Consider the following 26,908-nt stretch of genomic DNA (forward strand, 5'->3'; position numbering starts at 1 on the left):
GGCTTTTCTGCCCTGGTTGGTCTCTTCAGGTCTATCTCACCCTCCAGTCCTGGAGAGGGGTGGCTCCATGGATGCGGCTCTTCTAACCTGTGGGCCCTTTGTTTTTTCTGGTCCTGGGGAGGAATGTGCCTCAGACGGCGGCGCATATGAGGCCCAAGCACGGGCCTTTAGATGTTCAATCTTCTGCGCCAGTTGGCGCTGGGCCCTCGGAGACATTTTCCCACAGTACTCACAGGTCTTTTGAGGATGATCTGGTCCTAGGCATCTATAACATCAATCATGTCCATCTGTTATGGACATGATCTTGCTGCATGAACATGGCTTAAAGCCGGACGGCCTCTGTGTCTTTTTTGATATTCTAATTTTTGACAAAGAAAGTTTTCGCTGAGGAGTGCGAAGCTCCGCAAGCGTTCCCACGTGCGGAAAGAAATAGACTGAGGAGATTACTGTTTCCTGCGCGGGAACTCACGCGCAGCCACACAGAGCAAAGCTCTGTTTCCTTCTTAGGAAGCTCCACTCCCGGGCCCTGATTGACAGTTCCCATGACAGCATGGCTAATTCAGCCTTGCTATCAACGAGAAAACTGCTGTAGGCCAGCATTTTTCAACCTTTTTCAGACTAAGGCACATTTGCATAAACAAAAAGATTTGTTGCACACCAGACCCATGTTTCTGCTCCCCATGCTGCTCCTTGCCGTACCTGCCCTCCCTGCCTCCTCCACACAGCACACCTCATTTTCCCAAGCACATTATTAATATGAAAAACCAAAAATGTATTTTGTATTTATCAAGTTTGCTTAAACATCCAAGTATTATATGAACAAAATATAGCATGGAATAACAGAGCATTTGAATAATGAAATTAGCTTTCAATGTGAAATCTGAGCTTACATTTAAGCATATGGACGCTCTATCCTAGAAGGAGATGATAGTGATACTCTGAGCTCATGCTCATCTGATGTCAGATGTTCTCTATATAGTTTTTTGTTTTTATGTACGTCATACTTGAAAACCCAACTCTCATAGGTCGATTGTTGAAAATGGTAACAAAACTGAGACTGCAGTATCTGAGACTACTGGATATTTGCAATAATTAACCAGAATGTCTCCAACATGTCACCAAATTTAATTTTAAAACTATGATTCATCCTTAATTTTATAAGTTGCTAATACTGAAGTATTCTTAGAGCTTTCCATTGTAGATGAGCTCCAAGGATCATGGGCCCAGCTAACATCTCCCAATTTAACTGATGAGGAAAGGAGGAATTACTACTTACCTGATAATTTCCATTCCTCTAAGGAAGGCAGATTAATCCACATCAGTGGGTTATGCACTCCTACCAGCAGATGGAGAGAGTAAACCTAACTTGCTGATGTCACTGACATTGCCAGTTAGTGTTTGTAGTTCCCATTTTATTTTAGTTTTCTGAAAAGTAATTGTTGCTGCTGTTCTTGTTTTATGGAAACCGATATGATGTTACCATACGAATGTCAGTATACAAAATCTTTAAATAAATAAATAAATAAATAAATATATAAATAAATGAATGAATGAATGAATGAAATAAAATAAATAAATATTGTCCTGCTCCAAAAATCAGCTGGCCAGTATCGCTAGAAATGCTAAAAAGTAGACACACTGATTATACTTGAACATGACTTAACAGTCAACCACTTATACTTCCAACCAACTGGGAAACACTGAGCTCAGCAAAAATGTTATCAATTATTCTTAGAGGCTAGTTGTGTCATTTACCAGTCTTCAAACAAATTAACAGAAACAAGTCATCACTCACATATAAAGGACAAACTAAAAGCAAGTAGGTAGCCCAGGGAGGGATGTGGAATGGCTTGCTTTCCTTAGAGAAAAGGAAATCAGTTAAGTAGTCATTTTTCTTTCCTCTGCACTCAGGAAGGACAATGCACACAAGTGGAATATACCAAAGCTACTCCCCAAAAAGGTGGGTGGCTGCCCGCAGTTCCGTTAACACCGCACATGCGAAAGCCATGTTCTCTCCATGTGTCCACCCACAAAACTACTTGAGTCTAGTGGAATGCGCCCTGACCTATTTTCAAGGTGAGCAGTCGCAGAGAGAATTTGGTTTTCTGTCACTTATCCCATACGTCTGGTATTTTATGCCTTACCAAAGATTCACAAGAGTCTGACTAGACCCCCAGGTAGACAGATTATATCGTCAAGGGGATCACTGTTGGAACTTTTATCCATTTTTGTGGATAGGTTTTTAAGACCAGTAGTGGAAAGACTGCCTTCATATATTAGGGATTTGGGACACATTAATAGGCTGTTGGAGAATTTGGTGATCAAGGAAACAGAGATATGGATGGCAACAATTGATGTGGCGTCTCTATATACAAATGTTCGTCAGGATGAGGCAATTTCCATTGTACGGGAGTGTATGAAGCAAAGAACAGAGGAAGAGTGTGCCTACAGAATTTATAGTGGAATTAACAACTTGGGCAATGAAACAATTTTTTTTAGTGTTGGGAATCGATTTTTCAAACAGATAAAAGGGGCTGTGATGGGCACACCAATGGCCCCAGATATTGCAAACTTGTATATGGGCAAATTTGAGTCATTTGTGCTTCAAAAATCAACACTGAGACAACAGATTTTGTTGTGGAGGCGTTATACTGACGACATTCTGTTGCTGTGGGCAGGGTTACTAGACTCCCTTGAAGAGTTTTTGAGTTGGTTAAATGAGCAAAATCCTCATTTGCAGTTTTCGTCAGAAGTTAGTGTCTCTACAGTACATTTTTTGGATAACTCGATTTCCCATGACATTGAGGGTTTCCAGTTTTCCATCTTTGGGAAACAACAGATCACAATACCCAACTGCACTTTGAGAGTTGTCATCCATTAAAGTTGAATCAGAATATCCCTGTGGGACAATTTTTGTGTTTAAAAAATTGTGTTCCAACATTGATGAATACAGAGAAAGGTCACACGAGATGATACAGAGGTTTAAAGAGAGGGGATATCCAGGGAAGGTTGTGAAGCAGTCCTGGAAGAGGGGTTGTTGGGCAAACAGGGATCTATTACTGGAACCTTTGGGTAATAAAAGAACACAGTTAAAATTAGTCCGTTTTGCCATTTACTCCTGAGACCTGGCTCATATGTAGGAGCATTTTAAAACAATGGAGGGTTCTGCAGTTATATGCCCTCTTTCAGGATAATCCTTTGTTTGCCTTCTCTCAGACACTGAATCTGAGGGATAAGCCTGTGCATATGGCTATGGGTGGCAATAAAAGTGGGATAGGACAAGGGGGTCATTCCCCATATAGGAAGTGCAATGTTTGTCCACTCTCTTTTGAAGGCAATAGGGTGTGTTTACCTAATAGGAAACCATTTAGGTTATTTTCTAATACTTCTTGTGAATCAAGTGGAGTGATATATTTAGTGTGGTGCCCATTTGGTCTAGGATATATAGGGAAAACATCACGAAAATGGAAAACACGGATTCAAGAACACATTAACTGCATTAGGTGGAATAGACAGGAGGCTCCATTGGTTATGCATTGGGAAATGAAAGGTCATCAGATTTCTGATTTAACTTTTGAGGTGATAGAACAGGTGATCCCACGAAAGGGGGGGGGGGGGGTTTAGATAAATATTTGATCTTTAAAGAACAAAGATACATTTATCAATGGAAGACAGTAGAGCCCTTGGGTTTGAACAAAGAGATAGAGTGGAAAGCCCTACTTTAAAAAGAATTTAATTTAAAGGGTTACCATTAAAGTGGCAATATGGGAAGTAGGTGTATTGCACAGATAGGAGTTAATCTGTAGAGGAAGAAGGGTATGTTTGGGTAAGTGTCTCGGTTTATGGGGAAGGAGTGTTGTAATGAGACATATCCCTTAAGGGGTGGCCCTGAGTACTTCAGTGGGAGATAAGGTGGTATTGGAATTAGTCTGAGTAAAATTTATGCTGAGAGAGTTAATAGAAAAGAGGGAGTAGATCAGCACTGGGTTGTGCATCTACAAACAATAATGGGGGGGGAGTGAATGATGATGTAAGAATTTGGACAGAGAAGAGGTAGTGTTTGGGCTGTTTTGCATTGAGCATGTGCAGCTGTGAACTGTTGAACGGCAGCAGGCAATGACGCAGGTGGCAGCAGCTGTGAATGGAGGTAAGAATGTGTAAGTTTTTATTTGGGGTTTTTTTTTAATTGGATTGAGTGGGAGACTGATTTTTTTGTGTGTTTGTTGATGTTTTAAATAGTTTTGGTGATCCCCTGAGGCAAGCGGCCGTGAGCTGCCGAAACGCTGCAGCGTCGGGTAAGCAGGAACAGCTTTAACTATGCAGAAATAAGAGTAAAATGTAAGCACATGTTACTGAAGACAAGCTTTTTGCTATTTGACCCACATGGAAGCACTGCACGTGGAGACAGAGGACTTGGGAGTGTGCGTCAGTCCCAGTGATTCCTGGAATATAGCAAATGTTGCTTACTTGATGTAACAGGTGTTCTCACAGGACAGCAGGATGTTAGTCCTCACAAATGGGTGACATCGAGGATGGAGCCCACCACGGAAAACTTCTGTCAAAGTTTAAACAGAACTTTGACTGGCCCCTACTGGGCATGCCCAGCAAGGCACTGACCCTGCAGCCAGCAGGGGTCTCCCTCCAGTCTGATTTTCAAAGCTACAGGCAGTGCCTAAAAAGTAAAAACAAAACGAACCCAACACCGCGGGGTGGCGGGCAGGTTTCGTGAGGACTAACATCCTGCTGTCCTGTGAGAACACCTGTTACATCAGGTAAGCAACATTTGCTTTCTCACAGGACAAGCAGGATGGTTGTCCTCACAAATGGGTGAGTACCGAGCTGAGGATGTCCCGACTTGCACCAAATGCACCCAACGACATGCAAGAGGCACAACTGGGGTGGAATTTGGTAAGGGCATCCGCACCCTACCGGGAAGGTGGAAGGGTGTGGGTACATCATGTTGGAAAAAGGTTACGCAAGACAGATTGGCCGAAGATGGAGTCCTGTCTTCCAGCTTTGTCCAAACAATAGTGGGCTGCAAAAGTATGGAGAGAACTCCAGGTTGCAGCTTTGCAGATGTCAGGAAGCGGCACCGATCGAAGGTGTGCCACCGAAGTCGCCATGGCCCTCACAGTGTGCGCTTTTACACGGTCTTGAAAAGGAATGCCAGCTTGCTGATAGCAAAAAGAAATGCAGTCCGCCAACCAGGAGGAAAGAGCCTGCTTACCCACAGGTTGTCCTAACTTGTTAGGATGGAAAGAGACGAATAATTGAGTGCTCTTTCTGTGAGAAACTGTACGGTCTAGATAGAATGCTAGAGCCCGTTTACAGTCTAAGGTATGCAGAGTCTGTTCTCCGGAGTTGGAGTGGGGCCTGGGAAAAAAGATAGGTAGTATGATGGATTGATTGATGTGAAACTCCGATACTACCTTAGGTAAAAATTTAGGGTGAGTGCGGAGTACCGCCCGGTCCTGCAGGAGTTTAGTGTAAGGCGGATAGGTGACTAAGGCCTGTAACTCACTAACCCTGCGAGCTGAAGTGACAGCTAAAAGGAATAATACCTTCCATGTGAGATACTTTAATTCACAGGAGTGTAGAGGTTCGAAAGGTGGTTTCATTAGCCGACCAAGAACCAGATTAAGGTCCCAAGATGGGGCCGGAGGATGTAAGGGTGGCTTCAGATGGAGCAAGCCTTTAAGAAAGCGTGTTACCAGGGGTTGTACTGAAATAGGGACACCCTATATGCCTTTATGGAAAGCGGCTACTTCACTGACATGCATCCTAATGGAAGAGGTTTTAAGACCCGATTCCGATAGATGCCATAAATAGTCCAAGAACTTAGAGATTGGACAGGAAAGGGGATCAAGGGACTGGGAAGTGCACCAAGATGTGTACCTTTTCCATTTATACGAATAGGATCTTCTGGTGGAGGGCTTTCGTGAAGCTATCAGGACACGAGAAACCGAATCCGAAAGGTTAAAAGGCTGAAGGACTAACCTTTCAACATCCATGCCGTCAGGGACAAGGGTTGGAGGTTGGGATGGAGGAGGCATCCGTCGTTCTGAGTGAGCAGATGCGGATCCGTTCCCAGAGGGATGTGCCTGCGGATGGAGAGATCCTGAAGAATGGGAAACCACACCTGGCGTGGCCAGTGGGGTGCTATCAGGATCATGGTTCCTCCGTCCTGGCGAAGCTTCACGAGAGTCCTTGACAGAAGAGGAAGAGGAGGGAATGCATAGAGCAGACCTGATGTCCACTTGAGGGAGAAGGCATCCCTCGGCCGAGAGTGGTGGCTCCGAATGAGAGAGCAGTAATTGTCTACTTTGTGGTTCTGAGGGGACGCAAAGAGATCTATGTGGGGAGAACCCCACTTGTGAAATAGAGAGGTCGCTACCAGAGGATCGAGTGACCACTCGTGTGGTTGGAAGACCCGGCTCAGCTGATCTGCCAATACATTGTCTACTCCCGGCAGGTAAGTGGCCCTGAGGTACATGGAGTGGGAGAGGGCTTCTGCCCAAATCTGCGCAGCTTCCTGACACAGAAGGAAAGAGCCTGTGCCTCCCTGCTTGTTTATGTACCACATGGCCACTTGGTTGTCTGTCTGGATTAAGATTATCTGATTTGAAAGACGATCTTTGAACGTTCTGAGCGCGTAACGGATTGCTCGAAGTTCCAAAAAATTTATCTGGTGTTTGGCTTCCTCTGGTGACCATAACCCTTGGGTTTGGAAATCGTCCACATGAGCCCCCCAACCGATGTGGGAAGCGTCGGTGGTCAGGATTACTTGTGGATCTGGTAGGAGAAAAGGTAAGCCCTGAAGGAGATTGATTTGAGTCGTCCACCAGGTTAAAGACAGGCGAAGCGCTTGTGTAACTGCGACTATGGAGGACAGGCGCTGAGAAGCTTGAATCCATTGGTGTCGCAGAGTCCATTGTGTTACTCTCATGGCTAGTCGGGTCATGGGAGTGACTTGAACTGAGGATGCCATGTGTCCTAGGAGAATGAGGAATTGGCGAGCCGTGGCCGTGTCTTGAGACTGGAGCTGGCGAGCTAGGGACATGAGAGTTTGGACCCGCTGCAGCGGAAGGTAGGCCTTTGCCTGTAAGGTGTCCAAGTCTGCCCCAATGAAAGATAAGGTTTGAGATGGGACTAAGCAAGATTTCTCGTAATTGACAAGAAACCCTAAGGAAAGGAGTGTGTTGATTGTCAATTTTAGGGAGGAGTGGGCAATCTGAGGGGTGGAGGCCCTGATTAGCCAATCGTCCAGATAGGGGTAGACGTGGACACCTTCCTTCCTGAGGAATGCTGCTACCACTACGAGGCATTTGGTGAAGACTCGTGGAGCAGATGCCAGACTGAAAGGTAGTACTCGGTATTGATAATGGTCGCGGCCTACCAGAAACCGCAGATACTTGCGATGGGATTGTGTTATCGCAATATGGGTATAAGCATCCTTTAGGTCGAGGGAGCACAGCCAATCCCCCCTTTGCAGCAGAGGGAGTAGCGCACCCAGGGTTACCATCTTGAACTTTTCTTTTTGAAGGTACTTGGTTGAGGGCCCGAAGGTCCAAAATGGGACGTAGCCCCCCTGACTTCTTTGGAATTAGGAAGTACCTGGAGTAGAATCCCTTGCCTCGTTGAGAGGGAGGGACGGGTTCTATAGCATTTGATTGCAAAAGAAGGGATACTTCCTGTTGTAATTGAGTCAAGTGGCTGGATAGACTCCATGCTTGAAGAGGCGGGGAGTCTGCCAGAAGAGTTATGAAGTTGAGGTGGTAACCCTGTGTGATAATTGCCAGCACCCACTGATCTGAGGTAATCTGTATCCAATGCTGTAAAAAGTGGCACAGACGACCCCCCCACAGGGATGTCGGGAAGTGGGATGTGGCATGTGCTCCGTACCGGGAAGTCAAAGGCCTGCCGCAGGCCCAGGAGGTGGGGCCACAGCAGGTCTTTGTTTTCGAGGTTGGCGTGGCTGAGGTCTAGTGGAGGATCGAGCCGGACGAGGCCTAGCCGACGGAGGATAATAACGACGTGGCCGAAAGAAAGACTTTTTAGAGTCCTTCTTAGGTGGTGGTTTGGAGGATACCTCAGATGGAACAGACGAAAGTTGCTTCAACGTCTCGTGGTGATCCTTCAATTCTGCCACAATTTGTTGAATCTGTTCTCCAAACAGATTGTCCCCTAAGCAGGGTAAATCGGCTAGACGATCCTGGACCTCTGGGCGAATGTTAGATGACTTTAACCAAGCCCAACGTCTGGCTGAGATGGCAGTAGCTGAGACTTTTGTGGAAGCATCGAAGATATTGTAGGCCGTTCTGATCTCGTGCTTCCCAGCCTCAAATCCTTTGTGAAGAAGGGCTTGAAGCCGTGGCTGGTATTGGTCCGGTAACATGTCAGCGTAGTCCTGCATCTGTTTAAGGATGGCTCTGTTGTATTGAGTCATGTAAAGTTGGTATGAAGCTATGCGAGATATCAACATGGCCCCATGATACACTTTCCGTCCCACACTATCTAGGAATTTGTTGTCCTTGATAGGGGGAGTGGAAGAGTGTGGTTTTAGGCGCTTGGCCTTCTTTTGTGCAGACTCAACTACAACAGAGCGATGATCCAGTTGAGGCTTCTGAAATCCTGGTGCTGACTGAACAAGGTATGTGGAGTCAGCTTTCTTATTAACTGGTGACACAGATGAAGGAGATTCCCAGTTTTTCTTTAAAAGATCCAGAAATACCTGGTGAATGGGGATGGAAGCGATGATTTTTGGGGCATCCAGAAATTGGAGCAGTTCCATCATTTGGTGCCTGTCATCGGTTTCAGATTGCAACTGAAAAGGTACAATTTCTGACATCTCCTTTACAAAATTAATAAAGGAGAGATCTTCAGGAGGAGATCGTTTTCTACTCTCTGTAGGAGATGGTGGGGATGGCAAATCTGTATCAGAAGATGTATCATCACCCCAGGTATCATAAGGATCATGTGGGGCTTGCAGACCTGAAGGACCTGGTTGAGGATCCAAAGGCATCGATGGAAATCTGGATGGAATCGGTGCTGCAAGCGGAACTGTAAACGGCATCGAGGGCTTCGGGGCTGCCGATGGAATCGGTGCCAGTCTTGGAATCGATGGAGGCGAGGGTTAAATCGGTGGAGAGGTATGCGAAGGCACCGATGGGACTACTCCGGACGGGGGAATCCGAAACGGTGTTTCTCCTGCCGATGAGAATCCTGCCGGAGACGATGGTGTAGTCGGTGCTACTGGAATCACCGATGGAAGGGCCCGCATGAGTGCCTCCATACGATTCAGTAGCGGTGCCAGCGCTTCCACTACAGGCTCGGTGGTCGGTTCCCTCCTCGGTGGCGGAGTCGGTGCAGAGGTCGGTGCCTGAGGCGGTGCCAGAATCGGTGCCGGTGGAGGCTGGAACCTTTGCATCGCTTTCTCGATGGCCTCCTGGACCAGCCGGTCCAGTTCTGCCCGGAGACCAGGGGTAACGATACCCGGCTCGACGGGAGAGGGAGGCTGAGGCAGAGCCGGAGGGACCACCGTAACCGGTGGGATCACGGCTCCCACACCCCGAGAGGGTGAGGGTTTCCTCGATGCCTGCGAACGAGACGTGGACGGTGCCAGGTCTGACCGAGGCTTTTTTGTCGGTGGCTCGGCCTGTTCAGAGGTCGATGGCTGTGGATCCTCGACGGGCCGAGACTTGTGCCGCCGATGGCGATGCTTGTCCTTCCGATCTCCTCGCCCATCCGGGGAGGGGACAGGAGTCGACGGCCGAGAAGTCATCGGTGGTGGACGGTCACCGGAGGGTTGACGGTGGTGGTGCAACTTCGACGGTGCCGGTTCCGATGACGTCGATGCTATCGATGGGGTTGGGGTGGGTGCATGGAAGAGGAGCCCCATCTTCTCTATCCTGGCTTTACGACCCTTAGGTGTCATTAGGGCACATTTAGTGCAAGTCAGGACATCATGTTCACTTCCCAAACACAGAACACAGACCCTATGGGGGTCTGTGATGGACATAGTCCGGGTGCAATCCGGACAACGACGGAACCCCGTCGCCATGGCCTAGGGCCAAATTTAGCCGCGGGAACAGTAAGTGCCAACAGGCCTCAAGGGCCAAAATCGACGGCAGTCGATGAAAATCGGCAAAAAACTTACCGGATTCCGCGAAGGTGACAAAAATTTGTCGAAGGGAAACCCCTGAGGGGCAAATTTTCTTCGGAAAGAAAAAACCGAATTCCTGTCAGGAACGTGGTAAGAGAGCTCCTTTCACTGCGTGGCAGCTGCTGCGCGGAAAAAAGACGACTGGAGGGAGACCCCTGCTGGCTGCAGGGTCAGTGCCTTGCTGGGCATGCCCAGTAGGGGCCAGTCAAAGTTCTGTTTAAACTTTGACAGAAGTTTTCCGTGGTGGGCTCCATCCTCGATGTCACCCATTTGTGAGGACAACCATCCTGCTTGTCCTGTGAGAACAACAATTCGCAACAGTGAAGAAAGTTAATAATTAAAATGGCAGCCAGCGACAGCTCTGAGAATAAGGAAATGTGGTGGAGACAAGGGAGAAAATCAAGTGTGCATTGAGCCGATTTGAAATTGGAAAAATACAAGTGATCTCTAGGATAGAGATCAAGCAAGGTGGCTTAGAATTGGAAATTCATAGTGGACTGAGAAATAATTTTAACAAGCAGATTTACAAGAGATTACATTCATGAAACAAGGAATAAACATCTGAAGTCAGCTGTATAAAAACTGTGGAGTTTTGGGAATGTGATTTATTGTGTGGGATTAACAGATACATCTCGCGGTGCTAGGGTCGGTACAGGAGGGGCAACAGATGATATAAGAATTTGGAAGATATATAGGGCTACAGTTTGCTGCATGTTGTACAGTCTGCTGTATGTTGAAGACTGTTTCCATAGATATTGGATGGTGAGAGTGTGTGGTGGTTATGAATGTGGGATGAGTGTAGAATGAGAGGTGATGTGATGAATTTGAAAGGGGACGTCATGTGATACAGAGGTTAAAGAATTTTTGGGAGTGTGTGTAGGATAAAAAGTGGGGAATGACATCATCACTATAGATCATTCTAGTAATAATGTTAAGTAAAAATTGTTAAATAGAAGTAATAACACAGTCAATTATAACAATAAAGACACAAAGTTTAAAAGAAGAGTTGGTATATTGATAGTAACTGTGTTCCAGAAGGAAATTCAGGAGGTTTTTGCTATTTATTGACAGACAGTCTTTATTGTGGTATGTGATTTGGTGGTGTTGTGAATGAATTAAAGCCTAAATAAAAAACACACACACAAAATAAGGGTAAATTCTTATTTAAAAAAAAAAAATACTGATCACGGTTTTTTCATGAAAGATGTTTAAAACAAAAATCTTAGATATTCAAAATCACCATCATCTAATTTTAAAGCAAAGGAACTTAAAAGGGACACTGACATCTCTACCTAACAGTCTTATTAACCTTCTGTATCTACAAATTATGCTGTTTGTCGCTTTCATTTTTCCCACTACTGCAAACATTCTCCTTAATCCTTTTACATTAAATGTTAAAATACCACCACACCACTACTGTAATGCAACCTTTAATTTACTTACTTATTCAAGCAAGCAAAATTATACATCCTGTCTTCAAATAAAAAAGGTAAAACCTATGACTTAGGAACGTTTATCACAGAACCATATTAAAAAAAAAAAAAATATATATATATGCATTGTAGTTGTGGCAACTCTTGTGTTATCTAATACAATAGCAAAGATGTACATAAAAATTGAGAGGAAGGTGCATAAGATGGAAGGATTGTAAAGAAAAGTGTCCGTCATACTAATGGCACCTCTAAGCTATTGGCTCTGCTCACATGAGGTCAATGCAAAAAGAAAGGACAGATAAAACTTTTTTTTTTTTTTTTTTTTTTTTTAAAGATCTATATTGAGAATAAAAATCCTGGAACCATGCCCCCACCTACAAAATAAAGCAATGGAAAGTAGATTGTGCATACAACTGTTTGATGTTGGTGTATAATATGTTGAAATGTTCTATATTCTCAGCATACTAGAGGTTTTCACTGGTTTCAGAAACAGAGCACTTGATTTCCTCAGTACAAACGATTCTTTGAAGAATTGTTAGTACTACCCACCACCAACACTACTTAGCAACTCATGCAGGACTAGAGCTCATAAAACAAGGACTGCTATATGTTTCAATGAAATTACTTACCTGTCCATCAAAACTTGCATGCATCACATGGTTAATGACAGAGGGAGCTGCTAGTTGAGAGACAAGGTCAGCTTTAAGTATATGATCTGCAGACATTTTAACTGGTTCTTTGGAAAACATGAAGCAATGCCAGGCAGCAGCATTCTAAAGTAAGAAATAAATACTACTGTTTAGGTGAATCATGAACAAAATGCTCTGAATGAATGTACATAAATCTATATTAAAGCACATAAAAAGCAAATTAACCCTTTGAACCATTCTGTATTTCTAGCACAACCCAAAACTCAATATCAGCTCAGATATAGGTCACTGTTCTGAAAAATTCACCTTTTGCAGTGTCAGATATTCAGGGAATGCAATGGCTTATCTAATTTGCAAAACTAAAATAACATTTTTGTATACTAATATAAAGTAGAAAGAAAAGTTAGCCAAAAAAATCAACCAAACAATGCAACGAGAATTGTTTGCACAGTAAAAACAAACACCACTTATTTTCAGTAAGCTTCAGAAACACACAGTTATAGTCCTGGGGGAATTCTGCGCTACTGCGGAGCACAGAATGTGTGCAGAATTTCCAGCCCTACGCAGAACTGCCAAATTCTGCGCAGAACATGGCAGAGGAGATCCCGGCATGCCACAGAGTGTGCAAAGATGAAGGTCCCAACGTGCCATTTGCGGCGAAGATGAAAGCCCCCGTGTGCCGCGGAGTGTTGCTGTTTGCAGCAAAGATGATGGCCCTCTCGTGCCCCGGGAAGTGATCCGCTCGCAGCACAGTTGAAGGCCCCAGTGAGAGTGAGTGTGTGTGTGAGGGATGAGAGAAAGGGGAGGAGTGTGAGAGAAGGGAGGGGTCGGTGAGAGAGCGGGAGGGGAGTGAGAGAAGGGAGGGGTCAGTGAGAGAGCAGGAGGGTGTAAGAGTATGGGAGGTGAGAGAGCGGGGATGCTTGAGTGTGGATGCCAGAGAGAGGGAGCCTTTAAGAGGAGATTGTGAAGGAATGTGTATGTGTGAGAGACTGGGAGCTCGTGCATATGAAAAAAGGATCATGTGCATATGAGGGTGCTAGCCTTTGTGAAGGGATTGTGTATGTGTGAGACAGAGCCTGTGTGAAAGGGTGCACGAGAGAGAAACATAGGAAGCCTGTGTGAGGATACATGTGTGAGTATGTATGCAAGAGAGAGGGACCCTGTATGAGGGATGTGTGTGTGTGCGAGAGAGTCAGGGAGCCTGTATGAGGGTGTGTGTATGTGCACTAGAGAGAGGGAGCATGTGTGTGAGACAGGGAGGGTTAGAGGGAGCCTATGTGAGGGGCAGTACTGAGGACGGGGTCAAACTCTGGATCTGGCGATAGAGTGAAAGAGGTTGAACCTAAAGGTGGAGGGGAGAGATACTGGCAGGTAGAGAAGTTAGGGCCTGAGAGGGCCAAGTGGCCAGGGGAGTAGGGAGAGTAAGTGGGACACTCCTTACAGCGAATTTCTAGGGCAATTCTGCTCAAAATATTTAAAATTCTTCATCTAAGTAATAACTTTTTTCTGTATTAAATTAAAATGTAATTATTTAAAGACTGTCATGTAAATTGTGTTATTTTGACAATATAAAGTTGGCAGAATTTTGCAGAATTTTGAGTTTGTGTGCGCAGAGTTTTAATTTTTTTTGCGCAGAATTCCCCTAGGAGTACTAGTTTACTTGAGAAGTCCTAATTTAATCGATGAGCCAGCAGACAAAAATTACTTCTAACACAATTTTTCAGCAATGGACAAGTAATACATCTGTTTATTAAGTTGTTACCTCATTTTTAGCTGGGAGCAAAACTTGTTTCAGTTAGTGAGCAACATTTTAGTATACTCCATGACAGTAGTATCGAAGTTTGTTAATTATTTTTAAAACTACTGTAGATTAATGAAGTTCAGATGTTACCTAATGAATAGGGCTTCTGATTTTTTGATAAAACACTGACACACCTCTGATGAAAATGTGTTTTCAGTTAAAACTGAATTCATCCCCACCCCCCCCAAAAAAAAATTAACCTAAAAAAAGCAAAACAACTCAATAAAAAAACAACCTGCCTGCTGCCCAAGCAAGTTGAAGTGTAAATAGTGAAAAGCCCCAGCTTCAACTCAGGCTACCACAGCATCTTTCCCTCCACTCTTTTTCTTGCTCTCAAGAGTAGCTCAACAAGAACAGAAAAATGACAGGTAGCATAGGAGTGTTTTGAAAAAGATTTCCTATACGAAGCTGTTACTGTGAAATTGCACTGATCAGACATGCAAAAATAGCCAAGGCTGCTGAAATGCTACAATGTATGTAAATGTTCAGAAAGTACTTTAAAGTTCCCCACTTAGTTTCACTTTGCCTTCTGGGCTCAACTTACAAGAAATCATATGACTTACAAGAAACCAGTCTCATTAACATATGACATAAAATTATAATGCCAATCAATTAGAAAGCAGAGTTGCTTATCTGTAATAGGTATTCTCCCAGGACAGCAGGATGTAGTCCTCACATGTGGGTGACATCAGCAGATGGAGCCCTATCACGGAAAACTTTTCTGTCAAAGTTTCTAGAACCTTTGACTGGCACACTGAGCATGCCCAGCATGCCATAATCCCTGTAGCCACAGGGGTCTCCCTTCAGTCTTGTTTGTAGCAAAAGGTGCAAGCGAAAAAATAAAATAATAAACAGTTTCGGACCCAAATCCGCAGAGTGGTGGGTGGGTTTCACGAGGACTACATCCTGCTGACCTGGGAGAACACCTGTTACAGGTAAGCAACTCTGCTTTCTCCCAGGACAACCAGGATCATAGTCCTCACGTGTGGATGATTATCAAGCTACAGGCTGACTCATTTGTTTGGACCAACAGCTTACAAGTTCTGCATTAGGCACAACAACTGGTGTACTGTTGGGAAAAATGAGGCAGCCTGAAAATCCTCCTGTGGAAGGAGTTGGGATTACACTGGAAAGAAGTTCTTCAAGACGGATTGGCTAAAGGCAGAGTCATGGCATCCTTCTTTGTCCAGGAAGTAATGTGCTGCAAATGTGTGAAGAGAGCTCCATGTTGGAACTTTACAAATCACAGCAATCGGTACTGAACGATAGTGTGCTACTGAGATTGCCATGACTCTCACTGAGTGCACCTTCACTCATCCCTGGAGAGGAAGGCCTGCTTTGTCATAGCAGAATTCAATACAGTCTGCTAGCCAATTGGAGAGAGTTTGTTTGCCCAATGCAACTCCTGGTTTGTTTTTAATCGAAAGAAACAGAATTGAGTAGACTTCCTATTGTCTGCAGTGCAGTCTAGATAAAATGCAAGTGCACGTTTACAGTCCAAGGTGTGTAAAACCCTCTCGCCCTAGTGAGAGTGGGGCCTTGAGAAAAATGTGGGCAAGACTATAGACGGATTCAAGTGGAAGTCAATGACCACCTTGGGAAGGAATTTAGGGTGAATAAGAAGGACCACTCGATCATGTAGGAACTTTGTATAGGGTGAGTATATGACAAGTGCTTGTAACTCACTAACCCTTCGAGCAGTTGTAATGGCTACTAGGAAGAGAACTTTCCATGTAAGAAATTTAACATCGCAGGAGTGCAAAAGCTCAAAAGGGAAGCGCATGAGCCTTGAAAGGACTACATTTAGGTCCCATTCAGTGACTGATGGCCATAGAGGAGGCTTGAGTTGTAGAAGGCCCCTCATAAGCCTACTCACAAGGAGTTGCGCTCTTACCGGGGCATCCCCAACTCCTTTGTGATACACTGAGATGGCACTTAAGTGTACCCTCACCGAAGAAGTCTGGAGACCAGATTCTGAAAGGTGCCAGAGACAGTCTAATAGAGATGGAATGGGGCAGGAAAAAGGGTCAATACCTTTTGCATGCACCATAAGGTAAATCTATTCCACTTAGAACAATAGGATTTTCATGTGGAAGGCGTTCGTGAAGCTACAAGCACTTGAGAGATATCAGTTGAAAGGTTGAGCGGTTGCAGGATCAAGCCTTCAACATCCAGGCTGTGAGGGATAGGGTTTGAAGGTTCAGATGGAGCAACATTCCTTGGTTCTGAGTTATGAGAGTGGGTGCTGTGCCCAGGTGAATGGGTTCTCTGATTGAGAGGTCGAGAAGCATAGAAAACCATACTTGTCGAGGCCAATTCGGGGCTATAAATATCATTGACCCTTTGCCCTGTTGTAGCTTTACGGGAGTCTTGGCTATTAGGGTATCAGGGGATACGCATATAGGAGACCTGTGTTCCAGGGACGAGCGAAGGTGTCCATGGATAACGTGTTTTGTTGCCTGTGCAGGGAGCAAAATTTGTCCACTTTCCGATTCAGTTTGGATGCAAAGATGTCTATTGTCGGTTGACCCCAGCGTTGGAAGATTCTGGTCGTCACTACAGGATCCAGAGACCACTCTCGTGGGGATGGAACTGTCGACTGAGGAGATCTGCTACTTCATTTTGTATGCCAGCAAGGTAAGTGGTCCGGAGATGCATGGAGTTTGCAAGGATACAGGCCCAGATTTGTGCGGCTTCTTGGCAGAGGAGATAAGAGCCTGTTCCTCCTTGTTTGTTCAAGTACAACATTGCAACTGTGTTGTTTGTTTGTATGAGAACAGTCTTGTGTGAAAAGCAGTCCTTTAACGCATATAGAGCATAACGTACAGCTCGAAGCTCTAGGAAGTTGATCTGAAATGTTGCTTCGAGCTGTGTCCAAGTACCTTGAGTTTGGAGGTTGTTCACATGAGCTCCCTAACCCAAGTTGGATGCGTCTGAGCTTAGTATCACTTGTGGAATTGGTTGCTGGAAGGGTAGACCTGTCAGCAAGTTGGCTTTGTTTGACCACCAGAGAAGTGATAAATGTAGCTGGTGGGTTACTTGAATCTGGGATGAAAGAGGTTGAGTGGCTTGGAGCCACTGAGATTTCAGAGTCCATTAAGTGATTCTCATGGCCAGTCTGGCCATAGAAGTGACTTTGACCATGGAAGCCATGTGGCCCAGCAAGGTTAGGAACTGATGGGCGGAGGCTGTTTCTTTTGTGCGCAGAGACAAAGCTAGCTTGGAGTGTGTGACTGCGTCGTCGTTGGGCAGGAAGGCATTTGCCACTGTGGTGTACAAATCTGCTGCGATGAAAGTAAGGAGGTGAGATGGAGTCAGGTGGGATTTTTGGTAGTTGATGAGAAATCACAATGAGTGTATCAGATTGATAGTGAGCTTGAGAGCGTAGAGAGCTCCTTGTTTGGAATGGCTTTTGATCAGCCAGTCATCCAGGAAAGGAAACACGTGAATGCTTTTCTTGCATAGATGGGCTGCAGCCACTGCTAGGCACTTTGTAAATACATGGGGTGCTGAGGCAAGTCCAAAAGGCAGAACCCGGTACTGAAAATGTTGATGTCAAACTAGGAAATGCAGGTATTTGCGGTGATGTGGGAATATTGGAATGTGAGCGTAAACGTCCTGAAGATCCAGAGAACAGAGCCAATCTCCTTTCTGCAGAAGGGGAAGCATGGTGCCCAGGGACACTATCCTGAATTTTTCTTTTTGGAGAAATTTGTTGAGATTGCAGAGGTCTAGGATGGAGCGGAGGCCGCCTGATTTCTTTGGAATGAGGAAGTAGCGGGAGTAGAATCCTCTGCCCTGCTGTGCCCGGGGAACGGCTTGCCCTGGCGCTCAGTAGGGTGGACAGTTCTGACTCTTGAAGGGTTGCATGATCTTTTTGAATCCACAGTGGATTGGGTGGTGAATCTGGGGGTACCATGAGGAAGTTTAGATGGTATCCCTGGGTTATGATGGATATAACCCATTGGTCTGTGGTAATGCTGGGTCAGTTGGTTATGAAGTGGTGAATTAGACCTCCTATTGGCAAGTCTGGTTTTCGATTTGTGTAGTGGCTTCTGTTCTCTGGATCGCTTTCAAAATCCAGAGGCTTGGCCTGTTTGCGGTGGTGGCTGAGGGCTGGATGGCTTGGGCTGTCGAGGATGTCCTCTCTGAGATGGCTTGGTTGGCCTCACACGAGATGTAGATGGGAAGTATACGAGTGGGCGATAAAATGGTTTTCTAGGGGCCCTTCTTGTAGGTCTTCTTGCAGAGGAAGGGGCCTCGTAGAAATCGTGGACAATTGATACAGGGTCACTTTATGGTCTTTTAGTTGAGCCACTGAGTCCTGTATGTTGTTTCTGAATAGGCTGTCACCGGTACATGGCAAATCAGCAAGTTTGTCTTGGACTTCAGGTCTCAAGTCAGATGCTTTCAGCCAGGCCTACCTCCTGGCGCTGATTCCCATTGCCGACAAGCGAGAAGCAGTTTCAAAGGAGTCGTAAGCAGCCCGAACCTCATGTTTCCCAGCCTCAAGACCTTTCTGTCGTATAACATTGAGACTATCTTGTTGTTGGGGAAGAGAGTCAGCTATTCCCTGAACCTGCTTCCAGAGATTCCTTTGTTATTGTGTTAAGCAAAATTGCTTACCTTGTAATGGGTGTTATCCCAGGACAGCAGGATGTAGTCCTCACATATGGGTGACATCGGTAATGGAGCCCTATGTACGGAAAAACTTCTTTAAAAGTTTCCATGAAACTTTTGACTGGCACCAGAGTGCCTACTGAGCATGCCCAGCATGCCATGATATTCCCTGCCACAGGGGTCTCCCTTCAGTCTTGTTTTGTAGCAATAGCGTTAGCCAAAAATAAAATAATAAAATGTATCGGACCCAACTCCGCGGGGTGGCGGGTGGGTTTCGTGAGGACTACATCCTGCTGTCCTGGGATAACACCTATTACAAGGTAAGCAATTTTGCTTTATCCCAGGACAAGCAGGATGCTAGTCCTCACATATGGGTGATTAGAAAGCTAGAGGCTGAGTCATTTTGTAGTGAAGTAACAGTGAAGTATTGTTGATGAAATGAATCAGCCGAAGATCACAGCAGGTTGGATGTAGAAGGAGTTGGGATTAAACTGGAAACGAGTTCTTTAAGACGGCTTGTCCATAGGCCGAATCTTGTCTTCCTTCTTTGTCTAAACAGTAGAGAGCCGTAAAAGTGTGAAGAGAACTCCATGTTGCTGCTTTACAAATGTCTAGAATAGGCACAGAGCGAAGGTGTGCTACTGAAGTTGACATTGCTCTGACTGAGTGTGCTTTTACTCGCCCTTGAACAGTAAGGCCTGCTTTTTCATAACAAAATTGTATGCAATCTGCTAGCCAGTTTGACAGAGTATGCTTACCCACTGCTTTACCTGGTTTGTTTGGATCATAGGATACAAACAGCTGACTGGATTTCCTTTGGGCTGTTGTGCGGTTTAAATAGAAGGATAACGCACGCTTACAGTCCAAAGTGTGTAAGGCTCTTTCACCCTGATGGGAATGAGGCCTAGGAAAGAATGTTGGTAAAACTATGGATTGGTTCAAGTGAAATTCCGTAACAACCTTAGGAAGGAATTTTGGATGTGTACGGAGGACTACTCTGTCATGTAGGAACTTTGTAAAAGGTTCGTATGTGACTAGCGCTTGTAGTTCGCTGACCCTTCTAGCTGATGTAATGGCTATGAGAAATACCGTTTTCCAAGTAAGGTATTTAAGGTCACAGGTAAGTATTTTCTCCTTTCCTAGTGTATACACAGATGGATAGGGTGGGAGGCTGCCCACAGTCCAGTCAACACTGCATGTGCAAAGGCTGCATCCTCCCGGGCCTGCACATCCAGACGATAATACCTGGAAAAGCTATGTATAGAGGACCACGTTGCAGCTTAGCAAATGTCGATGGGAGACAACAATCTAACCTTCACCCATGACACTTCCTGAGTCTGAGTGGAATGTGCCCTAACATGAGTAGGAAACAGCTTTTCAGCATCCACATATGCAGCGGTGACTACCTCCTTAATCCAGCGAGTTACTATAGCCTGCTTTTCTCCACCAGGAAGGACAAACAGACCATCTTTCTTTCAGAAAGGCTTAGAAAGCTCCAGATACTGCTTGACATGTCTCTTGACATCCAAGGGATGCATCTCTCACTTATCCAAGGATGGCAAGGAAATGGACTGATTCAAGTGAAAATATGAGACCACTTTAGGCAAGAAAGAGGGAACAGTATGCAGCTGTATTGCTCCTGGAGTCACCTGAAGGAACGGCTCCTGGCATTCAAGGCCTGCAGGTTGTTGTTTAACGTGCAGAACATGCTGCCATGAGAAACAGTTTTCAAAATCAATTACTGCAAGAAAAGGCTATGCAGCAGTCAAAATGTAAGGCCTGCCAAGAAATCAAGCACCAGGTTAATACTATACAAGAGAACCGGTAACTGCAAGGGAGAATGAAGATGTTTCACTCCCTTCAAGAAAAAGGCCATATCAGGATGAGACTATAAGGATACACCATTCACCTGGCCCCAGAAACAGGCAAGAGGCCAACCCTTTTATTTAACCCATCCTGCACAAATTCCAAAAAGAGCGGGATCTTAACTGAATGAGGAAGCACACCTTCATCCTCACACCAAGCCTCAAACACCCGCCAAACCCGCTCATAGGCTAAGGAAGTGGAGAACATTCGAGCTCGTAGCAAGGTGGCAATCACTGCAGAAGAATAGCCACGCTTCAACAAGCATGCCCTCTCAAGAGCCATACCGTAAGACAAAATAGAGTCAGATCTTTGTGAAGGACAGGCCCCTGCTGCAACAGATTTTTATGTAGCAGAAGACAAAAGGGGGTCTCTACCAGGAGTCTTTGCAGATCTGCATACTATGGTCTTCTGGAACAATCCGGTGCCACCAAGAGCACCTCTGTGGCCTTCGATCCTGCGAATTACTCTGCACAACAGGGGCCATAGAGGAAAGCATACAGCAGCTTGACTTCTGGCCAAACCTGCATGACAGCATAGATACCCAAGGAACTCTGATCTCTCCTGCAACTGAAGGAACTTCGCATTGCAAGAAGTTGCCAGCAGATCTAGGAACAGAAAGCTCCAGAGATCTACTATGAGCTGAAACGCCTCTTCCGACAATATCCATTCCCCTGGGTCCAGAGTCTTCCTGCTGAGAAAATCTGCCCTTATGTTGTCTTTTCTTGCTGTGTGGGAGGCCGAAATCACCTGGAGATGCCTTTCCGCCCATTCCATAAGTTGTTCTATTTCCTGCAATACATGCTGTCTCTTGGTTCGTCCCTGCTGACTGATGTAAGCCACTGTTGCTGCGTTGTCAGATATTACTTGGACCGCTTGACCCTGCAGTCTGTCGCTCAACTGCAAGCATGCCAACTGGACAGCCTGGGCTTCCAGGCGATTGATGCTCGAGAGGGACATCTGTATTCCAGAGTCCTTGCGCTGTTAGTTCTTGACAGTGAGTTCCCCAATCCTGGATACTCACATCTGTTGTGAGTATTAACTAGTCCAGCGATGTCAGGGCAACTCCCTTTCTCAGATGATCCTCCTGCAAACACCATGGGAGGTGAGAGCAGGTTTCCATCAGCAAGTGAGGCCAAACCGAATAGTCCTCAGACTGTGGGTTTCAACGATACAGCAGAGAGTGCTGAAGAGGACGCACTTGTGCTCTTGTCCACGGCACCACTTCCAGGGTTGCCACCATCAAACCAAATACCTGTAGATAAGACCACACTGTCGGACCTATAGTGTTCACCAAAAGATGCATCTGTTACATCAACTTCTGAATCTGAAATTCTGGCAGGAAACTTTTGTCCTGCCTCGTGTCAAACCAAACACCCAGATACTCCAATAACTGAGATGGCTGAAGATTACTTTTGGCCAGGTCCATAAACCAACAGAGCTCCTGCAACAAGGTGGTGTCACTTTGCGGGTCACTAGGCAGCTCTCTTCTAGAGACTTGGCTTGAATCAGCCAGTCATCCAAATACAGGTGTACTAGGATTTCATCCTTTCAACTCTGCTGCCACAACCACCATAACCTTGGAAAAATTTCTAGGAGTGGTGGTTAGACCAAAAGGCAGCGCCCAAAACTGACTGTGGCACCCCAACACCATGAAATGCAGAAAACGATGGTGCTCCAATCCAATGGGAATATGGAGGAAGGCCTCAGACAGATCTAGGGAAGTCAGAAATTCCCCCAACTGCATGGCCATCATCACTGAGCACAAGGTTTCCATACGAAAATGAGTCACCCACAAATGAATATTGACTCCCTTGAGATACAAGATGAGACGAAATGGGCCCTCCTTCTTGGGCACCACAAAATAAATGGAATATCTCACCATACTTTCTTGATATTTAGGCACTGGAACAGCAGCCCTCAGACTGACGAGTTGCCAGCGTAGATTCTACTGCCTGCTTCTTCTGAACACGTCCCAAGAAACAATGCAAAATTGCAGTGCATATCCTTCTTACATCACTTCCAGGACCCACTAATCCAATGTAATCTCTACCCACATCTGATAAAAGAGATAGAGGGGTTCCCTCTCTCTTGTTCCCAAGGGTGGGTCAGCAAACCTTCATTGAGAGGCTACCCGAGCCCATGCCACATTTGGGCTGTCTGGGACGAAAGGACAGATCTTCTGAAATGCAGAGTCCTCTGAAAGGTTGTCCCTCTGTAGAGATGAAACCACTTGGAACTCCTGAGGTGAACCCTCAGAAAGGGGCAAAGCAACTGCTTCTTATGCTCTGGCAACCGAGGAACAGGGGCTTTGTCCCACTTACTGGCCAGTTTTTCCAACTTGCTCCCATACAAAAGCGAACCTTTAAAAGGCAATGTCCTAAAAGTAGCTTTGGAGGTCACATTGGCCAACATATTTTACAACCATAATTGACTCCTGGCAGCTTTTATCGAAGCCACTCTTCTATTCAAGGTATGGACCAAATCGCAGTCTGCGTCTGCTAAAATGACAGCAGCGTGTTCCATAACTGTTTTGGAATTCACTCCAGAATCATCAACCTCCTCAGAGAGAAGCAGACAAGAGTGAGTCACCAGGGCACAACAGGAAGATATTTGCAATGTCATTGCCACTGTTTCAAATGCTTGCTTAAGGATGGCCTTAAACATACTATCATGCACATCCTTCAAGGCTGCTCTCCTCCCTCCACGTGGATAGTCTGCTTAGATACGGTACAGATAAGCACATCCACATTTGAAAAACACTGACCTTCTCTCACCATTGGATCCAAGGGGTACAGATCTTCCAATTTCTGATCCCCTTTGAAATTTGCTTCCAGACAGTCTGATTCAAGATCAATCAATTCTTGAATGGCTTCCATAACAGGGCAAAAATAAGAGGCTTTATGCAAGGAAACCAAAATGGGATTTTTTTTTGGCTCCGATATGGAATCTACCCTAGGCAATCCAAGTATTTTCAAATTGTGGGAAATTAGGGCCAGCAGTTTATCTCTGTGAAAGATCCGCAACATAGTCTTATACGGTTCCAGTCCCAGAGGAATTTTCCCATCTTCCAGAGAGAGTCAGGTTCTGCCTCATCATCAGTGCCATCTGGATTCCTGTCGGGATTACCCGCAGCTAACTGAGGTGTGCTTTTCCAGTTCTATTTTTAAGCGCCAGACAGAGGAGCCACCATTTGAGGATCTGACCTGACAGGATTGGGCGGGGCTGAGGACTATGCCTGAAGAAAGGATTGCAATTCTTGAAGAAAAAAAAAAAGGATCCATGCCAAAACCAGAAGGCACTTGTGCAGGGCCCAGTGAGCTGCCATACCCTGCACAGGAACTAGTCAAGTGAGCTCCAAGGTCAAGCATTCCTCCGGACAAATCATTAACTAGGCCATCATCAGGCTGGGAAGAACCAGGCTTCAAATCAGAGGAAGATAATTCTCCCTCAGCCTCTAAGCAGCGCTGACACATGTTATAGGGCAGCCTAGGCTGAGATGCCTGAATATGACAGGCAACAAAGAGAAAGCTGCTTAAGTTTCTTGGTCACTGGCGCCATTAGTTCATCAGTTTGCTTAACAGGTGACTGAAGATGTGCTTCCAGTTGATTCGCACTGAAAAAATTTAAGTACACAAAATTAGGCATCCCAAATCTATACGCACAAAACTAAGTGCACTGACACTGTGCCAAACCTGGGCGAACAACCAATATGTTTTAGAATGTGCGCACAGATAGTGCACCCAAAAGAAATTGGGTGCACCATTCGATGCACAGCCGGACGCACTGTGCACACAGACTGTCCTGTAGAGGACAGCTGAACAAGCAAAGAAGTGTGCGAAAACACTGCTGCAGCCTACCACGCAGCGCATAGGGAAAAAAAGCCCCCCACAAAACCCCTAAAAGCGAGGCCTAGCCAACCCGGGCTGCTCAACCTGCCAGGTTACCCAGTTCCCTTAACCTCAACAGGAGCAGGAACGAATGTCAGAATGGCGCGCCGAGCACAGAGACTGGAGGAAGTCCTACACAAACCCTCTAACTGACTTTTTTTTTTTTTTTTTTTAAACTTACCTAAGCTCAGCCCTTCCTGGCTGAGTAAAGAGACTGTCTATGGCTGCAGGGGGAGAGAGCATCTGCCGTCACCACCGTGCTCGGCTTCCTACACCTGCTGCCTTTAAGATGTACAATCAGCTAAGTCCATGCTGGCTGAAACACCAGCTTCCGGACCAAGGCACACATCTGAAGAACCACAGAAATCACCTCAGGAATTCTCAACAGGGAAAGGGACTATTTGGTATCTCCGCAGGAACTTCCTTTATAAAATTCTCCTTCTATAATCTGAAGTAATCCCCAGTAGGGAGATGCATGTCCACCATCTGCTGGAGACTGAGAATACTAGAAGAAAATTACTTCTTACCTGCTAATTTTCGTTCCTGTAGTACTAAGGATCAGTCCAGACGGTGGGTTAAGTTCCCCGTCCAGCAGATGGAGTCAGAGTAAACTTTGGAGGGTGCTGGTATATAAGCTAGTGCACCCTCCTAGATCCTCAGTATCGACAATATCAAAGCCAAGCCAGAGCACTGGACAGATCAAGGATGATGGATCAAGCATATTCGCAACCATAATAACGCAAACTTTGAACAAAATTATGCAACGTGCAATGAGAACTGTCGAACAGAAACAAGACACAAAGTCAAGAACCCCCGAAGAGGAAAGAGCAGAGAACAGTAGGACAGAAAAGAATAGCCGAGCAGGTTCACCCCTAGATCTAACACAATCAGGGTGGGCGTCTGGACTGATCCTTAGTACTACAGGAATGAAAATTAGCAGGTAAGAAGTAATTTTCTTTTCCCTGTACGTACAGGATCAGTCCAGACTGTGGGATGTACCAAAGCTTCCCTAAACCGGGTGGGTCCCTGAGAACCCTGCTCGAAGTACCCTGTCCCCAAAAGATCCAGACTCTGCTGGAGCCGGTAGTGTCTGGAAAAAGTGTGGAGGGACTTCCAAGTCGCCGCCCGACAGATTTCCTGTGCGGAGACGAACTGAGACTCTGCGCAGGAAGTGGCCTGGGCTCACAGAGAATGGGCCTTGATGCCTGCCGGAGGATCTTTCCCCGAACCAATGTAAGCAGAAGCCACCGCCTCCTTGAGCCAGCGCGAGATAGTAGTCTTTGACGCCTGGTGGCCCTTTCTGGCTCCGGACCAGAGTACGAAGAGATGATCGGAGACCCTAAATTCATTCGTCACCTCCAAATAGCGGAGAAGTGTCCGTTTCACATCCAGGCGCCGGAGGGCCGAAGGAGCGTCCGTCGGGAAAGATGGAAGTTCCACTACCTGGTTCATGTGAAACGAGGAAACCACCTTAGGCAGGAACGAAGGAACTGTTCGTAGGTAAACCCCGGAGTCTGTGAATCGCAGGAAAGGCTCCCTGCACGACAGCGCTTGTAGTTCCGAGATACGCCGTGCCGAGGCTATAGCAACCAGGAAAATCGTCTTTAGGGTAACATCCTTAAGGGAAGCCTGATGCAAAGGCTCGAAGGGGAGCCCTCCCAGGGCTCGTAACACCAAATTGAGGTTCCAGGACAGACAAAGAGGACGCACCGGTGGCCGCAAGTGCTTGACTCCCCTGAGGAACCGTGATATGTCCGGATGGAATGACGGGTCTGACCTTGCCGAGGCGCGAGCCAAGGAAGCGAGTGCGGACACCTGCACTCTCAGTGAATTGTAGGAGAGACCCTTCTCCAGTCCCTCCTGCAAAAACGCCAGGATATGTTGGCGGGAAGCTGCGGTCGCGCGAGCGCCCCGCACCGAGCACCAAACTTCAAATACCTTCCACACCCGCACATAGGCGACCGATGTTGAAGTCTTACGCGCCTTGAGGAGTGTATCCACCACGGGAATAGCGTAGCCCTTGCTCAGGAGGCCCCTCCTTTCAAAAGCCACGCCGCAAGACAAAAGTGTGCCGCCTGCTCCGAAAATACTGGTCCCTGATGACGGAGACGCGATAGGTGCATGAGCCGAAGTGGACCGTCCACCGCCACGCTGAGGAGATCCGCGAACCATGGGTGCCGCGGCCATTCCGGAGCCACTAGGATGACCCGACCGTGGTGTCGCTCTATCCTCCGTATCACCTTTCCCACCAGAGGCCAGGGAGGAAAGACATAGAGCAGAAGCTGAGGAGGCCATGGGAGAACTAGAGCATCGACGCCTTCCGCGCCACGCTCCCTTCTGCGGCTGAAGAACCGGGGAGCTTTTGCGTTGGAGGCGGACGCCATGAGATCCATCGCGGGCGTCCCCCAACGGCGGGAAGCCCAGGACCTGGAGATAATCCCACGCCGTGTGTGCCGGAAGGGAAGCAAACCGGATGATTTGATCCCGCA

General features: G+C 46.2%; 1 protein-coding gene across 3 annotated transcripts in view; it reads right to left on the reverse strand.

Moving 5' to 3' along the window:
- CEP192 (centrosomal protein 192) overlaps positions 1 to 26,908 on the reverse strand; it is a 1,292,743-nt gene that overhangs the window by 580,881 nt on the left and 684,954 nt on the right. For all 3 annotated transcript variants that reach the window (XM_029590939.1, XM_029590938.1, XM_029590940.1), the window contains one exon: positions 12,225 to 12,368. In XM_029590939.1, coding sequence (XP_029446799.1) covers positions 12,225 to 12,368 — 144 coding nt within the window. The remainder of the gene's footprint in view (positions 1 to 12,224; positions 12,369 to 26,908) is intronic.

The sequence above is a fragment of the Rhinatrema bivittatum genome, chromosome 2 (genome assembly GCF_901001135.1).
Source record: "Rhinatrema bivittatum chromosome 2, aRhiBiv1.1, whole genome shotgun sequence".
Lineage (NCBI taxonomy): Eukaryota > Metazoa > Chordata > Amphibia > Gymnophiona > Rhinatrematidae > Rhinatrema > Rhinatrema bivittatum.